General features: G+C 41.7%; 2 protein-coding genes across 2 annotated transcripts in view; one reads left to right on the forward strand and one right to left on the reverse strand.

Annotated features, from left to right (window-relative positions):
* LOC127002357 (rab3 GTPase-activating protein non-catalytic subunit-like) overlaps positions 1-3,423 on the reverse strand; it is an 18,890-nt gene extending 15,467 nt beyond the window's left edge. Inside the window, exons 1-5 of the mRNA XM_050868244.1 lie at positions 3,258-3,423; positions 2,295-2,437; positions 1,515-1,745; positions 616-697; positions 204-327 (exon numbers count right to left, since the gene is read on the reverse strand). Coding sequence (XP_050724201.1) covers positions 204-327; positions 616-697; positions 1,515-1,745; positions 2,295-2,437; positions 3,258-3,397 — 720 coding nt within the window. The 5' untranslated portion in view covers positions 3,398-3,423. The remainder of the gene's footprint in view (positions 1-203; positions 328-615; positions 698-1,514; positions 1,746-2,294; positions 2,438-3,257) is intronic.
* Positions 3,424-4,083: 660 nt separating this feature from the next.
* Positions 4,084-9,809, forward strand: LOC127002400 (protein SREK1IP1-like). The gene is made up of 4 exons (XM_050868299.1): positions 4,084-4,240; positions 6,541-6,671; positions 8,183-8,290; positions 9,284-9,809. Exons 2-4 carry the CDS (start codon positions 6,555-6,557, stop codon positions 9,494-9,496), a joined length of 438 nt encoding a protein of 145 aa, XP_050724256.1. The 5' UTR covers positions 4,084-4,240; positions 6,541-6,554; the 3' UTR covers positions 9,497-9,809.
* The last annotated feature ends 9,085 nt before the right edge of the window (positions 9,810-18,894 follow it).

The following is an 18,894-nucleotide window of genomic DNA, read 5'->3' on the forward strand; positions in this document are numbered from 1 at the left end:
ATTAACATCTGGTAGAAAATATATATATATAATAATATAAATGGCTTTTTCAGTAAACTTCTGGATGAAAATGAAAAAGAGGATTCAGCTCCTGGACAAAAGGACAAATTGTCTCTGGAGTAAAATGGCAAAAGCTATGTGTGATAGTACGTAGTTCACATTTAAATACTTACATAGCTCTACACACTACCCATTGGACTTACTTCAGTATACATGGCTACATATCCTGAGCTGAAGCCGACAATGATGCAGGTCCAGTCAGGCCCTCCTGTGCTGCTCTGCTTCTGTGAGATGAGAGGCAGGCACAGCAAGGCACTGATCTCATCACTGTCAAAATGAAAGGGAGAAGGAGAGGTTATAATGTGTTTAAAGAAAAACTTCCTGAACTGCTTTATAGTACAATACCTAATCTTTTCAAAGTAAAATTTCTAACCTTGTATAGCATAGTATTTCATTATCTTTTCACTGCTGTTGGCTGCAACAAACCAAGGAATAAATTTAGCCATGCTTCGAATAATAAAGTTATGAGAGCACATCGTCAGTGTGTGTCCTTCATAGTTTCCAATGGGTTGAAAAATATAATCCTGAGGCAGATAACAAATGAAGGCTGCTCACTTTGGGGCATATCCAACAGTGCCTCTCCAGGTGGTGACGAGTTTCATTCCTTCCTTCTCCTCTGATAAGTTTTCCCACCGACCTGCATTGGAATGTAAAAGAAAATATGAAGGAAAGTTTAGAGGAACTGTAAACTGAATGCCAAACATTTTTTTTTATTTAATACTCTTCCCATAATGGTGGTAGGTTTTCTTGATGGGGCCCGTTGGTCAGCCCCAGCCTGCTAGTGGCACAGGCAAGTATTTTACTGTGGCATCATTCTTGCTTGACTTTATGCTTCCTTCTGAAACTCCACTTGATCCTTTGGAGAGAGTTTAATTAGAGTCTGGGTTGACAAGTGTTCATCAGGACAGCACTTGGGTTGTCTTCGACTACTCAGTGATGTTGAAAATTGTCGTCTTATAGCAATAGGCGTGACTTGAACTCAAGCCTGCGGAACATTTTGCCTGCAGGCTGACCACTCAATCACCATCTGCCCCCATTAATTAAATAACTTTACCCTCTCTCTGGAATACTGTGAGTTTAGTGTGAAGTTTTCATCAGTTTATTAGGTATGTCCCCATCTGGATCAAAATTTTGGCTCACTGGAGCCTTCCTCGACAGACTTACTTCTGTTATTGTGATGCATGTGAGAATGGTTGTTGCTACCTCACTGGGCTGATGAAACATCCCTCAGCTGGCATAAGCCGAGCAAAAGATATCACAGTGTAACTAACATAAATACTAGCACATGCTACTAACAGGCTGAGGCTACCCACATGGTCCCTTTTGTGAAAAACCTGCCAGTGGTATGGGCAGCATAATGGGCCACACATAAGAAAATCTTAGAAAAGGGCTTTACCCCCTTGGCCCCCATTTTCAATTGCTGAATGCATAACCATATCCACACAGTTACTTACGAGATAAGATGACCAGTCTGTTCTTGTAGCCAATGGCCATGAGGTCACAGGTTGGAGACATCGCTGTGACACACTCAGTCAGCCATGAGGCTTCAGGTTGTGGGGATGGGGAGGATGTGGAGGATCTCTTCTGGCTACTGATTTCCTCATTGCTGACAGACAAGGTTCCTCCTCCTCCTCCTCCATGGTCAATGTCATTCCACCCATCCCATTCTTGACTCCAATCTATGTCTGTGGTGTCGATAATAAATATCAGTCTTTGTGGAAATATGTAACGTTTTGGGTGGCCAAAAGTTCCGCTAGCTAACATGGAACTCAAACTGATAAAATGAGTTTTAGACTGCAGCACTCATAGCCATGAGATATTCCCTATTTAACCTTCAAGAAATAATATAACTGCTTTATCATTCAAATTTCCCTTTACTTTAAAAACAAAACAAAAAAAACAAAAAAACACTTGAATAAAAGGAAACACTGCGACAAAGAAGTTACAATAAAATAACAATTTTAAACTGCAAAAATCTTCAAAACATTTTAAAATGTGATTTATCATAGCTGCTTGCTATACACTGCCTATATGATATAGTGTGCCCCACCCATTACTTTCACCTTAAATAGACGGCACTAATGACTCCATGTGAAGTGGGGTGGGGGTTTGGGGGGCTAGCCTATCCCTCTACATTCAAGGAGGCCATTGCCAGAACATTTTTCAGCCAGACAATATAATGGTTAGTCTACCCAGCATCAGCAGCATCAGCAGCAATAGCCTTCAGAAATCACCTGTTAGACTGGTGGAGGCTCTGCCAGAGTGGGGTGAGCTGTGCCCCCTGCCAGGACACAGGTGAGGACACAACCATTGCACTATTTCCAAAGGGTTGCCAATATCTGCTACCTCCTCCAGCAGGCAGGACATCTTTGCTAATCTGTGGGAAAATATTGGTAAACATATTAGTGTTGTCAACTTTTTCAAGATCTAATCATATAGTCAGTTGGGGTGAGAAAAAAAAAAAAAAAAAAAAAACATGGGTTATGTTGGGGTCAAAAAGAACTGGGTTAATATAAACTTTTTTTTTTAATGCACCATCTTTTTTTTATGATTTTTTTTAGATAGGCAATTCTATCCTCTAACTGGACAGTGAAAAGTACATTCTTGCATTCAGAGTAGCAGTATGCAACACGAAAAGTGCAAATTTCACTGCAATTTTTTTTGGCATGTTTTTGGTCTATCCCTGATACATAATTGTATTGCCATATTAAATCTGCTAGGTCTAAGAGCCGATGTATTGTTCTCTAAGGTCTGCAGGCAAGCAGAACCCTTTTGCATGGAAGATACCTTGGACAATTTACGGTTTCACCCAACCAACGATTTTCTTACGTGGTTCATGTTTTTCTGGTGATAGATGTAGTGAATTGTACGTTTCACATTAAGTCAAAATTTAGGAAAAAAATGTAAGTAATCATTGTGTGGTGGTACGCCCACTTCTCCTGTTTAATATCCCAGCACGAGGAACCTCAAAACAGCAGGTGTCTTTTCCAATGAGCCAGCTGACATTCCGAAATAAGGCCAGCACACCACCTCACGATGGGTCAAGCAGGAGTAATCAAGCAGCTTGGGAGATAAAAGAAACACACGAATGATAAACACGAAGAACTCTCAATAGGATGTCACAGTGGTCAAATTTTCCACGATTCCACCTTGAATAACAGCAGTGACCGTAGGAAGACAGGAAACAAGAAATTCACCTGGCAATATGGAGAACAGGGATGAACAGCTGACTATGACGTAGGCTTGTTGTCTTGGATGACGTCACGGGGCAGAGGACAGTGATTATAAAGGCTGAATGCATAGTGGTGAACATACTACTGAGTGCAGAAACTAACATAAAAATAGCGAAATACGATAAAGTGAAAAATACGACCTGGTGTCAAACTGGGAGATCCCTTGAACAAAAAATGTCCCTTATGTCTACTCCCCTGACCAACTCAAGGCCTTTATTTTTTTAGCACTTGTCCCCTACCATTGTATCTTTTTAGTTTCCTGGTGCTACTTCCACATGTATCCTTAGCTGTATAATCACAATACGCACAATACTGCCTGGGGGTTGGGATAGCATATGTTCCTCCCTTCTCCTTTAATGTTGTTTCCTTGCAGCAATAAACTATCAAACAATCAATCAATTATAAAAGCTGAAGGCATAATGGTGAACATACTGCTGAGTGCATAAACTTACATCAAAATAGTGAAATACGATAAAGTGAAAAATTCGACCTCGTGTCAAACTGGGTAGAGTCCCTTGATAGAGTTAGATACTTTTTTTTTTCGGTATTTCGTTGGGGATATCTTTTTTGCAGCTTAGAAAAATATGCTAGGATAGTTATGAAACCTGTATCTAATTTTACTTTATTGAAATATGGCACCTAAGCTAAGATGTAGACTACGGTAGTTCAAGCTCATAGGAAGAAGGGCACAGAAAATGAGTGATTTCAGCAACAAATAAAAAAAATATAATGCGATAGCGTATTACAGCGAGGAAAGTTACGTACTATTGAAAAGGAAAGTGTGTCAATTAGAAGAGAGAACCCAGCAGAAGACTTGTGATACAGAACAGGTCAAAAGAAGAAGAAGAAGAAATTATAGGTCAAAAGAAGAAGAAGAAGAAGAAAGTGGTGGAGTGGACCATGAAACGGATAAACTAGTGTCAACCGCGGGATTCTGGGAGTACAAGGTATCTTTCAGCATCTCAGCCTTCATTTTCTCCTCGATTTCCATAGTGTCTGTATTTATTATTTTTATAGCAATGTATCCGTGTAATTCTTCTCCCAAATGTCCAGTCCAGTAGTAGGCGTGGGATTGCCTTCGTAACGGCTCCCACTTAATAATTATGGTCCTTATTCTTGATTGACGTTGTTGAGTCTTTTAGGTTTGGTGAATTTTCTTTTTTCTTGTGTGTCTGGGTGCAAGGAGAGTGGGTTATGGCATTAGTTGTGTTCGCCAAGCCTCACTATACTGCAATTTTACTGTCACAGGAGGGTCTAGCGGTATTATTTTTGATATTTTTTCCTTGTGTCTAGGTATGTGTGTTTAGGTAATTTACATGAATGCAATTTTTCACCCTTTTATGTAGCAGGATGAGAGAGAAATCAGTAAGATGTAGCCCTCCACATTACTACAGAATTACACCCATTTTCCTGGGGGGGTGGGAGGGTGAAGGGGGCTGGAAATGTACTCGTACCTAAACTTTAATTTATTCCGTTATGCTTCAGCCCCAGAAGAGTTTTGCCCCTGTGTTGGCCTTTGAGTCAAGGCCAGAACATTGCTGCCACCCTCAAATTTACTGTTGACTTCAATTGGGCTGTGATGCAGTCAGGGAAGATGTAAATTACTGTCACCTACTCCATCACCAATGACAACATTAATGCGGTGTAAAGTTTATCACACATATTTATCATTGTAGTGCGGCAACTAGCCTGATGGGCGAGCCTCCCATAACTCCCTCTGCGAGGGGGTACCTCTTTGGCTGACTGGTTAAGGAGTGGCTCTCCCGTCTCGCTGGTCGCGTGCTTGATCCCTGGCGCCGGCAAAACCTTTCCTTGTCTGGATTAATTTCTCGTGTGTTTCGTTACACGCTGTGGTCGTGTTGGAGTATAGTAAAGAGCAAATTCTGGCATTTCATCATAAATAATTAAACTTAACATATCTAACCTAACATGCTTAGTTTACTTTATCGTCTAGAGGCTAACGCCTCAAGGTTGTAGTGATCCGCCGCTGCATACAGCTCTGGTGTCCCTATTGGTGAGGGGCACTTGGTCTGGTATTGAGTGTATTGTTGCCCGGCCATTTGCAGTGTGGCCGGGCACTGGTGGCTCATCTGGCATTGCCCTCAGGAAAGTATTGAGGCTTCCTTTGAACTTGTGTACTGAGCAGTTCTTGATGTTTCTAATTTCCTTGGGCAGTGAACTGAAAATTTTTGACCCATTATGTCCAAGGTTGGTTGCGAGCATGGTCTTAATTCTCTCCAGGGCTCTTGTTAGGAGGGATGCTCTTCAGCACTTAAGGCCTGCTGGGCCTGGGTCACTGCTCGTTGAGGTCAGTGTGGAAGGTGCGGTGTCGGGCACCAGATTCTCCAGGATCTTCCACACATAGATGGCACGATACCTGTCCCTTCTTTGTTGGGAGTAGAGGCCCAGTTGCTCAGCCTCTCAATAGTTCAGGTCTCTCATCCCTCTGATCTGTCTGGTGAAGGACCTCTGGACTGCCTTAAGGCTCTGGATGTCGCCCTGCTTGTGGGGTGACCGCAGCTGGCTACAATAGTCCAGCATGGGCTGCACCAAGGTTCTCCAGAGGATAAGCATGACTTGGGGCTCTCTTATTTAGTAACCTAACCTGCTGTGTCCCGCTGCCAAAATGCGATGTGCTAGGTTGCACTCCTACACTTTTTGCATCATTGGATAGAAGTTTCTTATATTTTCTGGAATCTATTAGATACTGCCCTTCATTCAGAGACTAAAATACAACACACTTGCAAGTATTAATCTCATGGAGTTTGGCAGAGAGATGTAGTGTAGCACTTGTGCTATGGCTTGGAATATGTCTAGTATTCTCATTAATACATTCATCACTGTAATCTCATTTTCAGGCAATATGCAGTTGGTGGTTCTATTTCTTAACTAGAATATCCATAGTTGGGTCATTTGATATTATATATTGATTAACAGTCTACATTTTGACTACTACAGTTTATTTTTGCTTCTGTTAAGTTTTCCAAAAGAGTTGTTTTTGATATAATTACTAAGTGGAAAGGTGCAAACACTCCCTAGGTAGTAAAGGGCAACTGTGCATCATACCTGTGAGATGATTTACTCCTATTTATTCATCATCATCATTTCATCGACGCCTGCTCCTAGGAGCTCCCACCAGGGGATGGCCACGGCAGAGGAGCTTCCAACTTTCTCTATCCAGACACTCCCTCCTTGCCTGCTCAAAGTTTCTCAAAGATCTTTCCCCCCTCCTATTTATTATCTACAGATACCTGAACACTAATGGAGGACCGTTTGCTGGCCCGCATTGGTCCCACGGGCGGTGGAGACGTACGAGCTGCCTGCAAGAAATGTGGATATCCTGGGCATCTGACTTACCAGTGTAGGAATTTTGTCAAGGTCAGTTATTTTTTTTTCTAAGTGTCAAAAGTGTTGACTTTTTCTTTGATATTTTGGTTATCTTTATTTACTATTTAATGTCTTCAAATTGGTATTTGACTATTTGTAATATTTTAAGGAACATTATAATCTCTGGTTAGCTTTCTAGCCTCACAGCCAACACATGGGGACACATGGGGAGTCTCTTTTAATCCATGCTCAATGCTTACCCAGTAGTGAATGGATAATAGGTGTCAGTTGGGAGTTGTGTTTCACCTCCTGGGTGTGTGAGGAAGTGATGTGAGGTTCCAGTCATACCATATCCAAATCTTTGTCACCTGAGCTCCAAGTTCATTAGGGGAGGACATTGGCTGGGATTTTTTTTTTTTTTTTTTTTTTTACGGAAAAGGAGACAGTTCAAGGGCGTTAAAAAAAAGAAGAAAACAATAATGGAAAAAAAAGCCCGTTACTTACTGCTCCCGAATAGAGTACATAGGAGTGGCCAAAAAGAGAGGTCAATTTTGGGAGGAGAGGTGTCCTGATACCCTCCTCTTGAAAGAGTTCAAGTTGTAGGCAGGAGGAAATAGTACAGATGAAGGAAGATTGTTCCAGAGTTTACCAGCGTGAGGGATGAAAGAGTGATGCTGGTTAACTCTTGCATAAGGGGTTTGGACAGTATAGGGATGAGCTTGATTAGAAAGTCATGTGAGGCAAGGGCGCAGGAGGGGGGGAGGCATGCAGTTAGCAAGTTCAGAAGAGCAGGGTTTTTTTTTTTTTTTTTTTTTTTCGCGGCCTATTGGGCGTCTTCCTGGTGGGGCCTGATGGTCGGTCCAAGGCTTCTTCTCGGTGGGGCCTGATGGTCGGTCCAAGGCTTCTTCCCAGTGGGGCCTGATGGTCGGTCCAAGGCTTCTTCCCGGTGGGGCCTGATGGTCGGCCCAGCCCGTTCTGGCGCAGGCGAGTGTTTATAGTGGCGCCATCTTACACTGGCTCATGCTGCCCTCCTGGAGCTCATCTTTAATCTTAGAATCTAGAGTCTGGATTGATAGATGGTCTTCTGGACAGCATGTGGATGATTTTAAGCCACTCGGCAGCGGCTGAAAAAAAGTTAGTTAGCGTTAAAATATTGATAGAAGATAGAAAGAGAGGCAACATCGCGACAAGTCTAGTGTATGATTAGACCATGATGAATTACACACACACACACATACCTCATCCTCAGAAAAAAAACTGAACATGTCATTGGCATAGCTTTAGCCTCTTATTGAATCTTGTTTTACGCTGAGGCTACTTGCACTGTTGCCGCTCTGCAGATGGCTCACTATCACCTAAAAAAGTACTTGTGAATTAAGACACAGTATTTTGTAAAATGAGAACAGGGGACTATCTGATTCTATTTTAGATTATGTGCTAAGCATTTAAAGATAGGGGTTAATTAGGCTACTAACTTTTAAAGGGGTAGCATAAGGGAGTTATTTCCATTTTTCCGAAGCCCATGGTAGCTGTATTAATGAATTCCCTTGCAACCCACACAGGTGGACCCCAAGAAGGATGTTGTGCTTGATGTGTCCTCAACATCCTCCGAGGAGAGTGACCATGACACTCCTCTCACACAACTGCAGGCACAAGAACTAATGACAAAGGTACAAGTGTCTAAAGTAAAAACTTTCTGCACACTCATCCATCTGTTTTCCTTTATTAATACATGAGTTCCTTTGTACCTTAACTTGAACATTTTCATATGCGTGCTTGCAAAACATCTGCTATCCATTGTTTTCTTAGTTTTCTCTCTCTCATTATGTCTACTGTTAATACAAGAGTCAACCAGTGCCACCACAGATCTCTTCATCTCTTGGTTAGCTCAGAAAATGAGGTATCAAGGGTACTTAGTCTAATGCTCACGAGTCCATCCGTTATTAATCAGGCCTTTATTTTCTCAGACCCTCCAAGTGTTATTTGTTCAGCAGGAAGTAAGGTTGCAAGAACTTTAAAAAAATGACGATTTGAACTTCCACATGGATTTGCTTGATGTTTATATAAAAAAAATTGTTACCTAGTTTCCATGATTTGATTATTAACAATTCACTGCTTAATTTTTAGCAAAGTGACAGTACAACAATAGCCCTTCTCTGGTCTTCTGGCACCTCACCTTGTTCCCATGCTAGGTTACATATCCCTATCATTTTGCAACCACCTCCATACTGTTATGCCATCAGCTCCAGGGATCTTTCCTACTTATAACTTCTTCATTACCTCCTCTATCTCACCCCTCTCCATCTCCCCCTGTGGATCTGGTCGCGTTCATTGATCTATATTCCTAAACTATTCACTTCTGTTATCCCTTCCTTACTTATTTATTGGAGTTGAAAAGTACTGCCTCCATATCTCCTTTATTTCCTCATTCCCTTTCACAAGTACCCCATCTCCTCTTTATGCTACAAATGTCGCTCTTTCCTCTGCCTATTTCTCTTTTAACTTCTTTCCAGAAAACTTTATTGTTCTAGTATTTTGTTGATATTTTCCTCCCAAAATCCTCATCCTATAAACCCTTCCTGTCAGCCCTGTTCTCTAGGTCCATGAAAGCAGCAGATATTTCTATAGTTCCTGTCTAATATGTGATGTTACTCATCTGACAGGCGAAGAAAAGTCAACCATTGAAGAAAGAAAAGAAAAAGAAGAAAAAGAAGGAGAGAGATAAGTCTCGCAGCAGAAGTAGGAACAGGTCAGAGGAGAAGCAGCATAAGAGGTCAAGGTCTTCTTCAAGTGAGGAACACCACAAGAAATCTCACAAGAAAAAACACAAGAAAGAAAAGAAAAAGAAAAAGAAAAGGAGTAGGTCTAGAGACTAAGAAATTTTAAGGACAAAACTTCCCTGTTTTTTTGTTGAAGCATCTGTTGACAAGTAGAGAAGTTTTACAAGAGTACGAGAGGTTAGAATCTTCAAGTGTAGAATGGTTGGCAACTGTCACTAAAAAAAAATGATCATTTTGAAAAAGACAAGCAAATGTTGATTTTTGTAAGAGAAAGAACATTGGAAATACCTGTTTTTTTTTGTGAAAGTCAGTTTTAGATAGGGGAATATGCTTCATGTGAATGGAAAACACAACTATGTATTATGAAGAAAAAAAACAGGATGATAAAAGTAATAAAATTTAATGTGAACTGAATTTTTTTTTCTGATTTAGTTTGCTTATGTGATACTGCTTTATATTTTCTTCCACAATATATAATTTCACATTACTGAGAAACAAGATATATTAAAGAAATCCTGGGGTTAATTCTTCATTGTTATCATCTGCAACTATTCTTAGTCAAGTTGCCACAGTTGAATGAAGTGGAAAAACGTGCAGCTGCAAGAACAAAATATATACTCATTGCTCAGGGAAGTAAGCCTGATGATTTGCACACAAAGGTAAGATTATGATATTTAAAGGAGGAAAATAAGCATGGAAAGTTTTAAACGCAGGTAAAAACATTAGTGAGTTGAAGGATAGTCTGCAATCTTCGTGACAGCAGGTTCAACTTTGGTCTATAAGAAGTAAAGAAAAGCTACATCCATGAGAAAAAGCTGCGAAATTGAGGCTCCTCCTTTGACTATTTAAACTACTGTATAAATAACGTTAAAACTGTAGCTCATCATTCTAAAAAGTTTAAACGGTGCCAATTAAAGTGAATAAGGAATATGAGAAGGGAACGAAGACTGTACGTAGGCTACCTGCGTATAGTCAAAACAGCTTAATGAACGTTGATTTATTCTCTCCACTCGATGGAATATATAAACAATGAAGTTTTAGTGGGCAAAATATATTTAATACCTTCATTTGCAGGGACGTGATAGCTTTTAGGCAGAAACTGAATGCAATGTCATAGTTCGGCGCCCAAACACACATATTTGACAAGGTTTTCGGAGGAGTTTGGGGGATTTCCAGGGGTAATTTTTGGACCCTGGTTGTAGTTTGACCCTTTTCCTGTACCGTGGACGTAAAGGTATATTCATTGGGACGCGTTTAACCTCTTTTTCGGCAGTTATAAATGATTGATGCACGAGAATTCGACAATCTGTTCGGTGCTTACAGTTGCTTGAGTGCCTTCAATCGGGGGACATTGTCATTGTGTGTGATCATCAAGGAGACTATAAGGACAGCAATTTCAAACCAATCTCAAGTCCTGCTGGGGTGTTGGCATTGCAAGTTTACAATACCAGGGTTCATCCAGCACTGAGGACAAGGTATATATGTGTAGACTGTATATGGCGCTTTGGCAGACGAATTTTCCGCCATTGTTTACCACTTGAATCTACTGTAGCATTCATGTTTTCCTCAATATTTAACCAATTTCGAGTCCTGCTGGGGTGTTGGCATTGCAAGTTTACAATACCCGGGTTTATCCAGCACTGAGGACAAGGTAAATACGTGTAGACTGTATATGACGCTTTGGCAGACGAATTTCCCCCATTGTTTACCACTTGAATCTGCGGTAGCGTTCTTGTTTTCTTCTGCCTTGCTTTTTTGTATGAGGGATGATTAATGTCCTGTGAGAATAGAGTCGGCTAATGACGAGTATATTAAAAACTGTGGGTGACTGCTTGATGGCGGTGGATGACATGGTGGTGCAGCATTTCTCAGTCAGATTAGTTAGTTTTAGAGGTCATTTTGGGAGTCCATGACAGGAAACTTAGCATCAAATGAGGTGACACGGGGCAGCAAGTGTAGCTTAGTAGTAAAATTGCAACATATAGGCTAGTTAACCCGGCATTATTTAGCTAATGGTCACTCGTATGATGCGTATATTCTGACCCCTACTTTGACGTGTTAATGACGAATAGGATACCCCTCGCAATTTGAAGGTGAATCACTCATTACAATACAGTATAATGACGCGCCGCATGTAGCATTATTTACTGACAATGACAAGACGTTAAAGCTTTCATTTTCGATTTTTTTTTTTTTTTTTTTTTACTGTACCATGCAGTAATTGCTTCTGTGCTGATGTTTTTTTTTCACGGGAGATTAATGAAAGTATGTACCACAGTAAATTCCTACGTTTTAGCATCTCCGTGAATGAAATTATTTTATTGCTGATAGGCTTTGTTGAATCGTATGGGAAACTGGTCGTTTCGTACCCCTGGTCTTTTCGTACCGGTCGTTTCGTACCAGGTACGAATCGACTTATATCTGGTACGAAACACACTGAGTCAAATTGTCAGAATCAACAGCTATGGTCATATTTTCATATACCGCTGAAGAAGGTAGGGACCGTGATTCTCCATGAATTTATTCGATTCGATTGGCCTGGTGTAAACGGTTCAATAAGAATTAACGTGGCGATTCAACACAAATCATGAATTGGGATGATTCACATATTGGGTGTTGACAATCCGAGAATGGGACTGCCAAGTTGATAAGGTAGAAATTGGACAGTAGGGTCAGTTGCATTTCGAAACGCATACTGTTCCCGAAGCTCATATCGCCGCTGTCTCATCATCGTTTATCTTCTACTTCTCGGTCATCGCGTAAGTTGTGCATCGTCATCTTGCTTTCGTGATGGCAAGTGGACGAAAACGTACCACTCCTGCCAGGCAGGGCCCGTACTAGAACCCTCCGCATACGACTTTGAGGGTGCACTGTATCGACTCTCCGCTGCATCTGCTGACGGTTTCGCCGCCCTAAGGAAGACTGTAAAGGAGAAACTGCGGAAACACCGTCATTGGGAGGACTGTTGTGTCCTTATACCCGGCCGTGAATGGCTTGTTTGACAAAACAATACGACTGCGAATATTGCTATGGAGCCTCGTAATAGTAAAGGAAAGGACGAAGTATACATACTTTGGACAGGCGGTGATGCAAAGGCCAAGTGATGGCTCCCCGATCATTTTGTCCCATTTCTTGAAAATGCCGCGCCGCAAAGAACGGGGAACACCACTTAAGCGCTTCTAGTGGTAACTGCTCGGCCGAGATGCCTGTTGAAAGTAAACGTCGAAATGCGCTCCAGAGAAGCTACAGATGTGATGACTAATGACGTATGTCCTGTGTGCGATTTGAAGGTGGGCCCTCGGCAGGAGGGGCTCCTGTGTGACGGGTGCAACGTTTGGCATCACCGAATCTGTAACTCTGGTGTTGATAGGAAACGTAGGGTAAGGTGGGTTAAGATGCCCCGCTGGGGTGAAAGGCCCCCCTTGGTTATGTCTTTCTTTCTTTTCTCAGCCAGTCACATGATCAAGTAGGCAACGCCAACTCTCTGTGCTCACAGGAACTACTGGAGTAAACAATGGACAGTTGCTCTGGCCACAAGGGGACATTTCTTCTTTTTGACCAATTTCTTGTAAATTTTCAGTGATTTTAATGATACCTAATTAACTACAAAGAACTGTAGAGTTAGCCTGATGGCTATGGATACTTGCTCTAAGATGTCTAGACCATGTTGCATGTGATTATACTCTGCCTACTTACTTGTAGGAAAGATGGTGACATTTTGTGTATATATGAGTTGCCAGGGTAAGAGGCCCCCTGTGCCTTTGGGGTAAGTTGCCCTCAGGGAGGCCTTTTACCCCACATGTGGGGTTATTTTGTGTAATTATCTCAGAGCTCTCATTTGTTATCAGCAACTCATCCATTATCAGCAGCAAAGAAAAAAACTCCATCTCCAGCTTCGTCTAATGAGGATGAATGGCCTTGTTTGGTGTGTGGGGAACCATTTGCTAATAGCAGACCTTCAGAAAAATGGGTCCAATGTCGGGGTTGTAGAAATTGGTCACATGCAGAATGCACAACTGGAGTAGGCCTAGATCTGTATGTAAGTCAAAACTGCGAGTCTGATTAGGCATTAGAGCATTGCTATAAATATAAAAAAAATAGCAATACTGTAATGCCTAATCAGACTCGCAGTTTTGACATACATACAGATCTAGGCCTACTCCAGTTGTGGATTCTGCATGTTTAAGTTTTTGAAAGGCATCCATAAGTGAACACTTTTGAGTTTGAGACTATAAGGAAGTTGGTGTTTTTAACTGTTTCAGATATCAATATTCAACAGAAAGGACATATTTTATCAAATTAATTGAATATTTAGTTCCATATATTTTTCATGAAAGAAGATGTTCCTGTTGTTACAAAAAAAATCAGGAGAAAGGGAAGCTAGTCTTATATTACTAGTCTAAAAGAAGGGGATACCTTTTAGAAAATTAATTAATTGTTTAGTTTTACATTCTATTCATTAGGAGACACAAATTTGACTGTGTTCCCATATTTCACATCAAGAGAGATTTATAGGGTATAGTTTTCAAAATGTGAAAGAAAATATTTTCCTTATGTTTCTGTGAGTTTTATTATTGTAAACCAGAGCGGGGTAAAAGGCCTACCCAGTGGGGTTCTTACCCCACATGCGGGGTAAGAAGCCCCCTTTATTATTTAAAAAAAATTGTCATTATAATAAAGTCAAAATCATAATGAATGGATATAATATATACCATAGATAGGCCTTAGCCTAAGCTTTCAACAGAATTTTTTTTCAAAATTCTATTGTAAAAAATGTGGCTACAACAGGCAATCTCCCTTCAGGGGGGCAACTTACCCCACCTTACCCTACTTGGATGCCGTGAGGCAAGATCTTAACCTGGACTGGATGTGTAAGTTTTGCCGATCAAACAAGCGCAAGGAAAAGGTGATGATTCCTGAAAATTCTTTCTGTAAATGTTTCCATAAAATTTTCAAAATTATTCAACTTTCTAAGTTTGCAGCAGAATACTTAACATTAATTATTTAATGTTTTCAGATTGTACCAAATGAGCTGACCAGTGTGACCAACGATGCAATTCAGAAATCGACACAGACCAAAGAGTCCAAAGTAAACGTTCCCATCAGCAACAGGACGGTACGAAATGACCAGGGAATGGTACGAAACGACTAGGAAGCGGTGCGAAACAGTAGGGTACGAAACGACCAGAGGTACGAAACGACTAGTAATCGTCGTATGAAGTGTGATTGCTGTTTCTCGAAATCCGTCGTACGGGAGTTAATGAAATAAAAAAGCAATTTGCGAGGGGAATCATTATGATTTCCATAAAAAGCACAGCAAAATAGGTAAGGAAACAGTAGTCTCGTCCGTGAAAAGCCTAAAAGACTTGCGTGGTGTGCAGAGTTGGTGGTCTTATTAGCTTCGAATTTCTGGTTGATCTTAAGGTGCGGGTAGTCGGCGTTCACCCACCCAGCTGTTCATCCTCTCCTCCGTGATGGTCGATAAATGGGCAGTTTGAGCACTTTGGGATACCTAGAAGGCAAATTGTGGTAACCGGGATGTTACACCGGCCCTGTGTCCTGCGGTAATGGGTTTTTACCCCCCCGAAAGTGTTAACGTTCATGTGTGCGCGGGTGATCAGAGAAGTGAAAAACAGCAGAAGAAGAGGCGGTTTACCAGAATGATGAAACGCGGATATATAAACTAGTCGCCGCCCTGCGTGCCCTCGCCACTCCACACCACACCTCTACTTGGGCTGAAAAAGGATATTATAGGTGAGAACTTTGCAATCAGTCACTTCGTTTTCATTTGTAGGGGTAAATAATAGTATACATAATTATTACCAATCAATTGTACTTTTCAGTTTTACAAAAAAAATGTTTTAAAATTATTGTTTACTTATATAAGGTAAATATATGTGATTTTTTTTCCATCAAATGTTTATTACTCTCAGAATATATATCACTAATGTCTTCTAATAATTGTATGCTCAAAAACTGTAGGCAAAGTTTTTATTTTGATATTCATCCGTACAGTTTTTGTTGGTGCCAGGAGGCTGTCGGTCCCACAGCTGAAGCTCCTGTGACCTGGGTGTGTGCGGGTCAACGCCCAACTCTAGCTTTAGTCTGTCTTATGCCCCGGGTTGATGGCTGGTCAGAGTGGTCAGCGTGCCGGCGAGGTGACCCCGAGGACCAAGGTTCGAATCCCATCGAAGGGCATGGATCATTTCCAACCAACGTCGAGTGACGGAAGATTACCTACATCAGATCTTCAATAAACCCTTTCTTCAGCGACTTCGTTCAAGTAGAGCGACGGTGGGCAGCTTGTGGGCAGGTATGTGTTTACTTTATTTTGTCATAGCCTAAGTGCTCTAGGGTTAAGGTTGACCAAAAGGTATATATATATATATATATATATATATATATATATATATATATATATATATATATATATATATATATATATATATATATATATATATGTAGAGAGAGAGAGAGAGAGAGAGAGAGAGAGAGAGAGAGAGAGAGAGAGAGAGAGAGAGAGATGATATTCAGAATTCATGATAATAATTGATGCAGACCTTGGCACCGTCATGTCATACGCAGATTCCTCCTACTCATCCCCCCTCTGACTCCTTTATGCCTGTTATTAAAATTCTTCCAAATGATGTTTTCTATGCCCTCTCTGGCCTCAACTCTCAGAAGGCTTATGGACCTGATGGAGTGCCTCCTATTGTCCTTAAAAACTGTGCTTCCGTGCTGACACCCTGCCTGGTCAGACTCTTTCGTCTCTGCCTATCAACATCTACCTTTCCTTCCTGCTGGAAGTATGCCTTTGTACAGCCTGTGCCTAAGAAGGGTGACCGTTCCAATCCCTCAAACTAGCGCCCTATAGCTTTACTTTCCTGTCTATCTAAAGCTTTTGAATCAATCCTTAACCGGAAGATTCAAAAGCACCTTTCCACTTCTAACCTTCTATCTGATCGCCAGTATGGGTTCCGCAAGGGGCGTTCTACTGGTGATCTCCTTGCCTTCCTAACTGACTCTTGGTCATCCTCTCTTAGCCGTTTCGGTGAAACCTTTGCTATTGCGCTGAACATATCAAAAGCTTTTGATAGGGTCTGGCACAAATCTTTGCTTTCCAAACTACCCTCCTATTGTTTCTATCCTTCTCTCTGTACCTTTATCTCCAGTTTCCTTTCTGACCGTTCTATTTCTGCTGTGGTGGACGGTCACTGTTCTTCCCCTAAACCTATTAACAGTGGTGTCCCACAGGGTTCTGTCCTATCTCCCACTCTCTTTCTATTGTTCATTGATGATCTTCTTTCCAAAACGAACTGTCCTATCCATTCTTACTCCGATGACTCCACTCTGCTTTACTCAACTTCTTTTAATAGAAGACCCACTCCACAGGAACTTAACGATTCAAGGCTGGAGGCAACAGAACGCTTAGCTTCAGACCTTACTATTATTTCCGATTGGGGCAAGAGGAACCTGGTGTCCTTCAACGCCTCAAAAACACAGCTTCTCCACCTATCCACTCGACACAATCTTCCAAACAACTATCCCCTATTCTTTGACAACACCCAGCTATCACCTTCTTCAACACTAAACATTCTTGGTCTATCCTTAACTCAAAATCTCAACTGGAAACTTCATATCTCATCTCTTACTAAATCAGCTTCCTCTAGGCTGGGCGTTCTATACCGTCTCCGCCAGTTCTTCTCCCCCGCACATTTGCTATCCATTTACAGGAGCCTTGTCCGCCCTCGTATGGAGTATGCATCTCATGTGTGTGTGTGTGTGTGGGGGGGGGTCCACTCACACAACTCTTCTTGACAGAGTGGAGTCAAAGGCTTTTCGTCTCATCAGCTCTCCTCCTCATGCTGATAGTCTTCTACCTTTCAAATTCCGCCGCCATGTTGCCTCTCTTTCTATCTTCTATCGATATTTTCATGCTGACTGCTCTTCTGAACTTGCTAACTGCATGCCTCCCCCCCTCCCGCGGCCCCGCTGCACACGACTTTCTACTCATGTTCATCCCTATACTGTCCAAACCCCTTATGCAAGAGTCAACCAGCATCTTCACTGTTTCATCCCTCACGCTGGTAAACTCTGGAACAATCTTCCTTCATCTGTATTTCCTCCTGCCTACGACTTGAACTCTTTCAAGAGGAGGGTATCAGGACACCTCTCCTCCCGAAATTGACCTCTCTTTTTGGACACTCCTTTGACCTCTATTCAGGAGCAGTGAGTAGCGGGCTTTTTTTTTTATATATTTTTCTTTGCGCCCTTGAGCTGTCTCCTTAGCTGTAAAAAAATAAAAAAGAGGCCTGTCAACGTAGTGCTAGTAATACAATAATCTTGCATCTTCTTTTCCTTCTTCTTTCTACATCATCATCATACTGCTGCTGCTCTTCTTTATACTTGTTTCGTATGCAATTGTTTACGTACAGAAAAGTAAAAAAAAGTGAGACTGTAAGCGTTCGTTCGTGGGAAGCCGTCTCTGTGTAGTGTTCGTTGGTTATTGCCGAAGAGAAGGAAGAGAAGAGGGCATCTGTGCGTCTGTTAGCGATGAGGAGGTGGATCGTGTTTGGAAGTGGTGTTGAAAGGGGTTTTGATTCCCTTGGAGACGTGACCATTGCAAGTCTAAGGCCGCACAGGTTCAAGTTTCAATTCTTTGTTTCTTTCTCAAGTTTTTGTTTTTTTGCTTTTCTCTTTCATCCATGTATTTGTCCTCGCTCTCCTTGTCCTTCATCTACGTCTCCAATTGCTCCTCCTCCTCCTCCTCCGCATCTTCTTTCGTTTATCGCCCTGTCAGCTTCTTCGTCGCGTGGTAGCATATGTCTCTTTTAATTTCCTGTGTTTATTAGCCCTCGTCTTTCATCTCCTCTTCCTCCACATCCTCCTCTTTCCTCTGTTCGTACCCCTCCAACTCTTACTTCTTGGAATTATCTTAGGCAGTGCAAACATTCTGAATTCGGGGAAAGGAAGGGGGGGGGGGGGGAGGGGGTCCATATGAAACCTAACCATAGCAGCTCAAATTACCTCCGGCGGCTTTTTCCAAGTCCTCACATATTTATAGGCTACACAGACGGGCACATACTTCTTCTATATCGCGACATCTTTATTACATATTCGGGGTCACTGCTTAGGGGTTATGGTTCCAGGTTTTGTATCTGGTGCTCTTCCTGGGGTCACACGGAAGTACTTGGGCTCGAATCTCCTTGCCTAGGCTCTTTAGTTCCAAACCTTCCTAGCTGTACATGGTAGTATTGGGGTTCAAATCTCTTCGCCCTGGCTCTTAACTTCAGGTACTTGATGCTCTAACCCACTCGGCCATCACGTCCCCCTACAAACACACACACACACACACACACACACACACACACACACACACACACACACACACACACACACACACACACACACACACACACATTTAGTTAAGGAAGGAAAAAAAGAAGAAAAAGAAAAGGAAGAGGACGAAGAAGGATGAGTGACGATAATGGAAA

Source organism: Eriocheir sinensis, chromosome 2 (assembly GCF_024679095.1).
Source record: "Eriocheir sinensis breed Jianghai 21 chromosome 2, ASM2467909v1, whole genome shotgun sequence".
NCBI classification, from domain to species: domain Eukaryota; kingdom Metazoa; phylum Arthropoda; class Malacostraca; order Decapoda; family Varunidae; genus Eriocheir; species Eriocheir sinensis.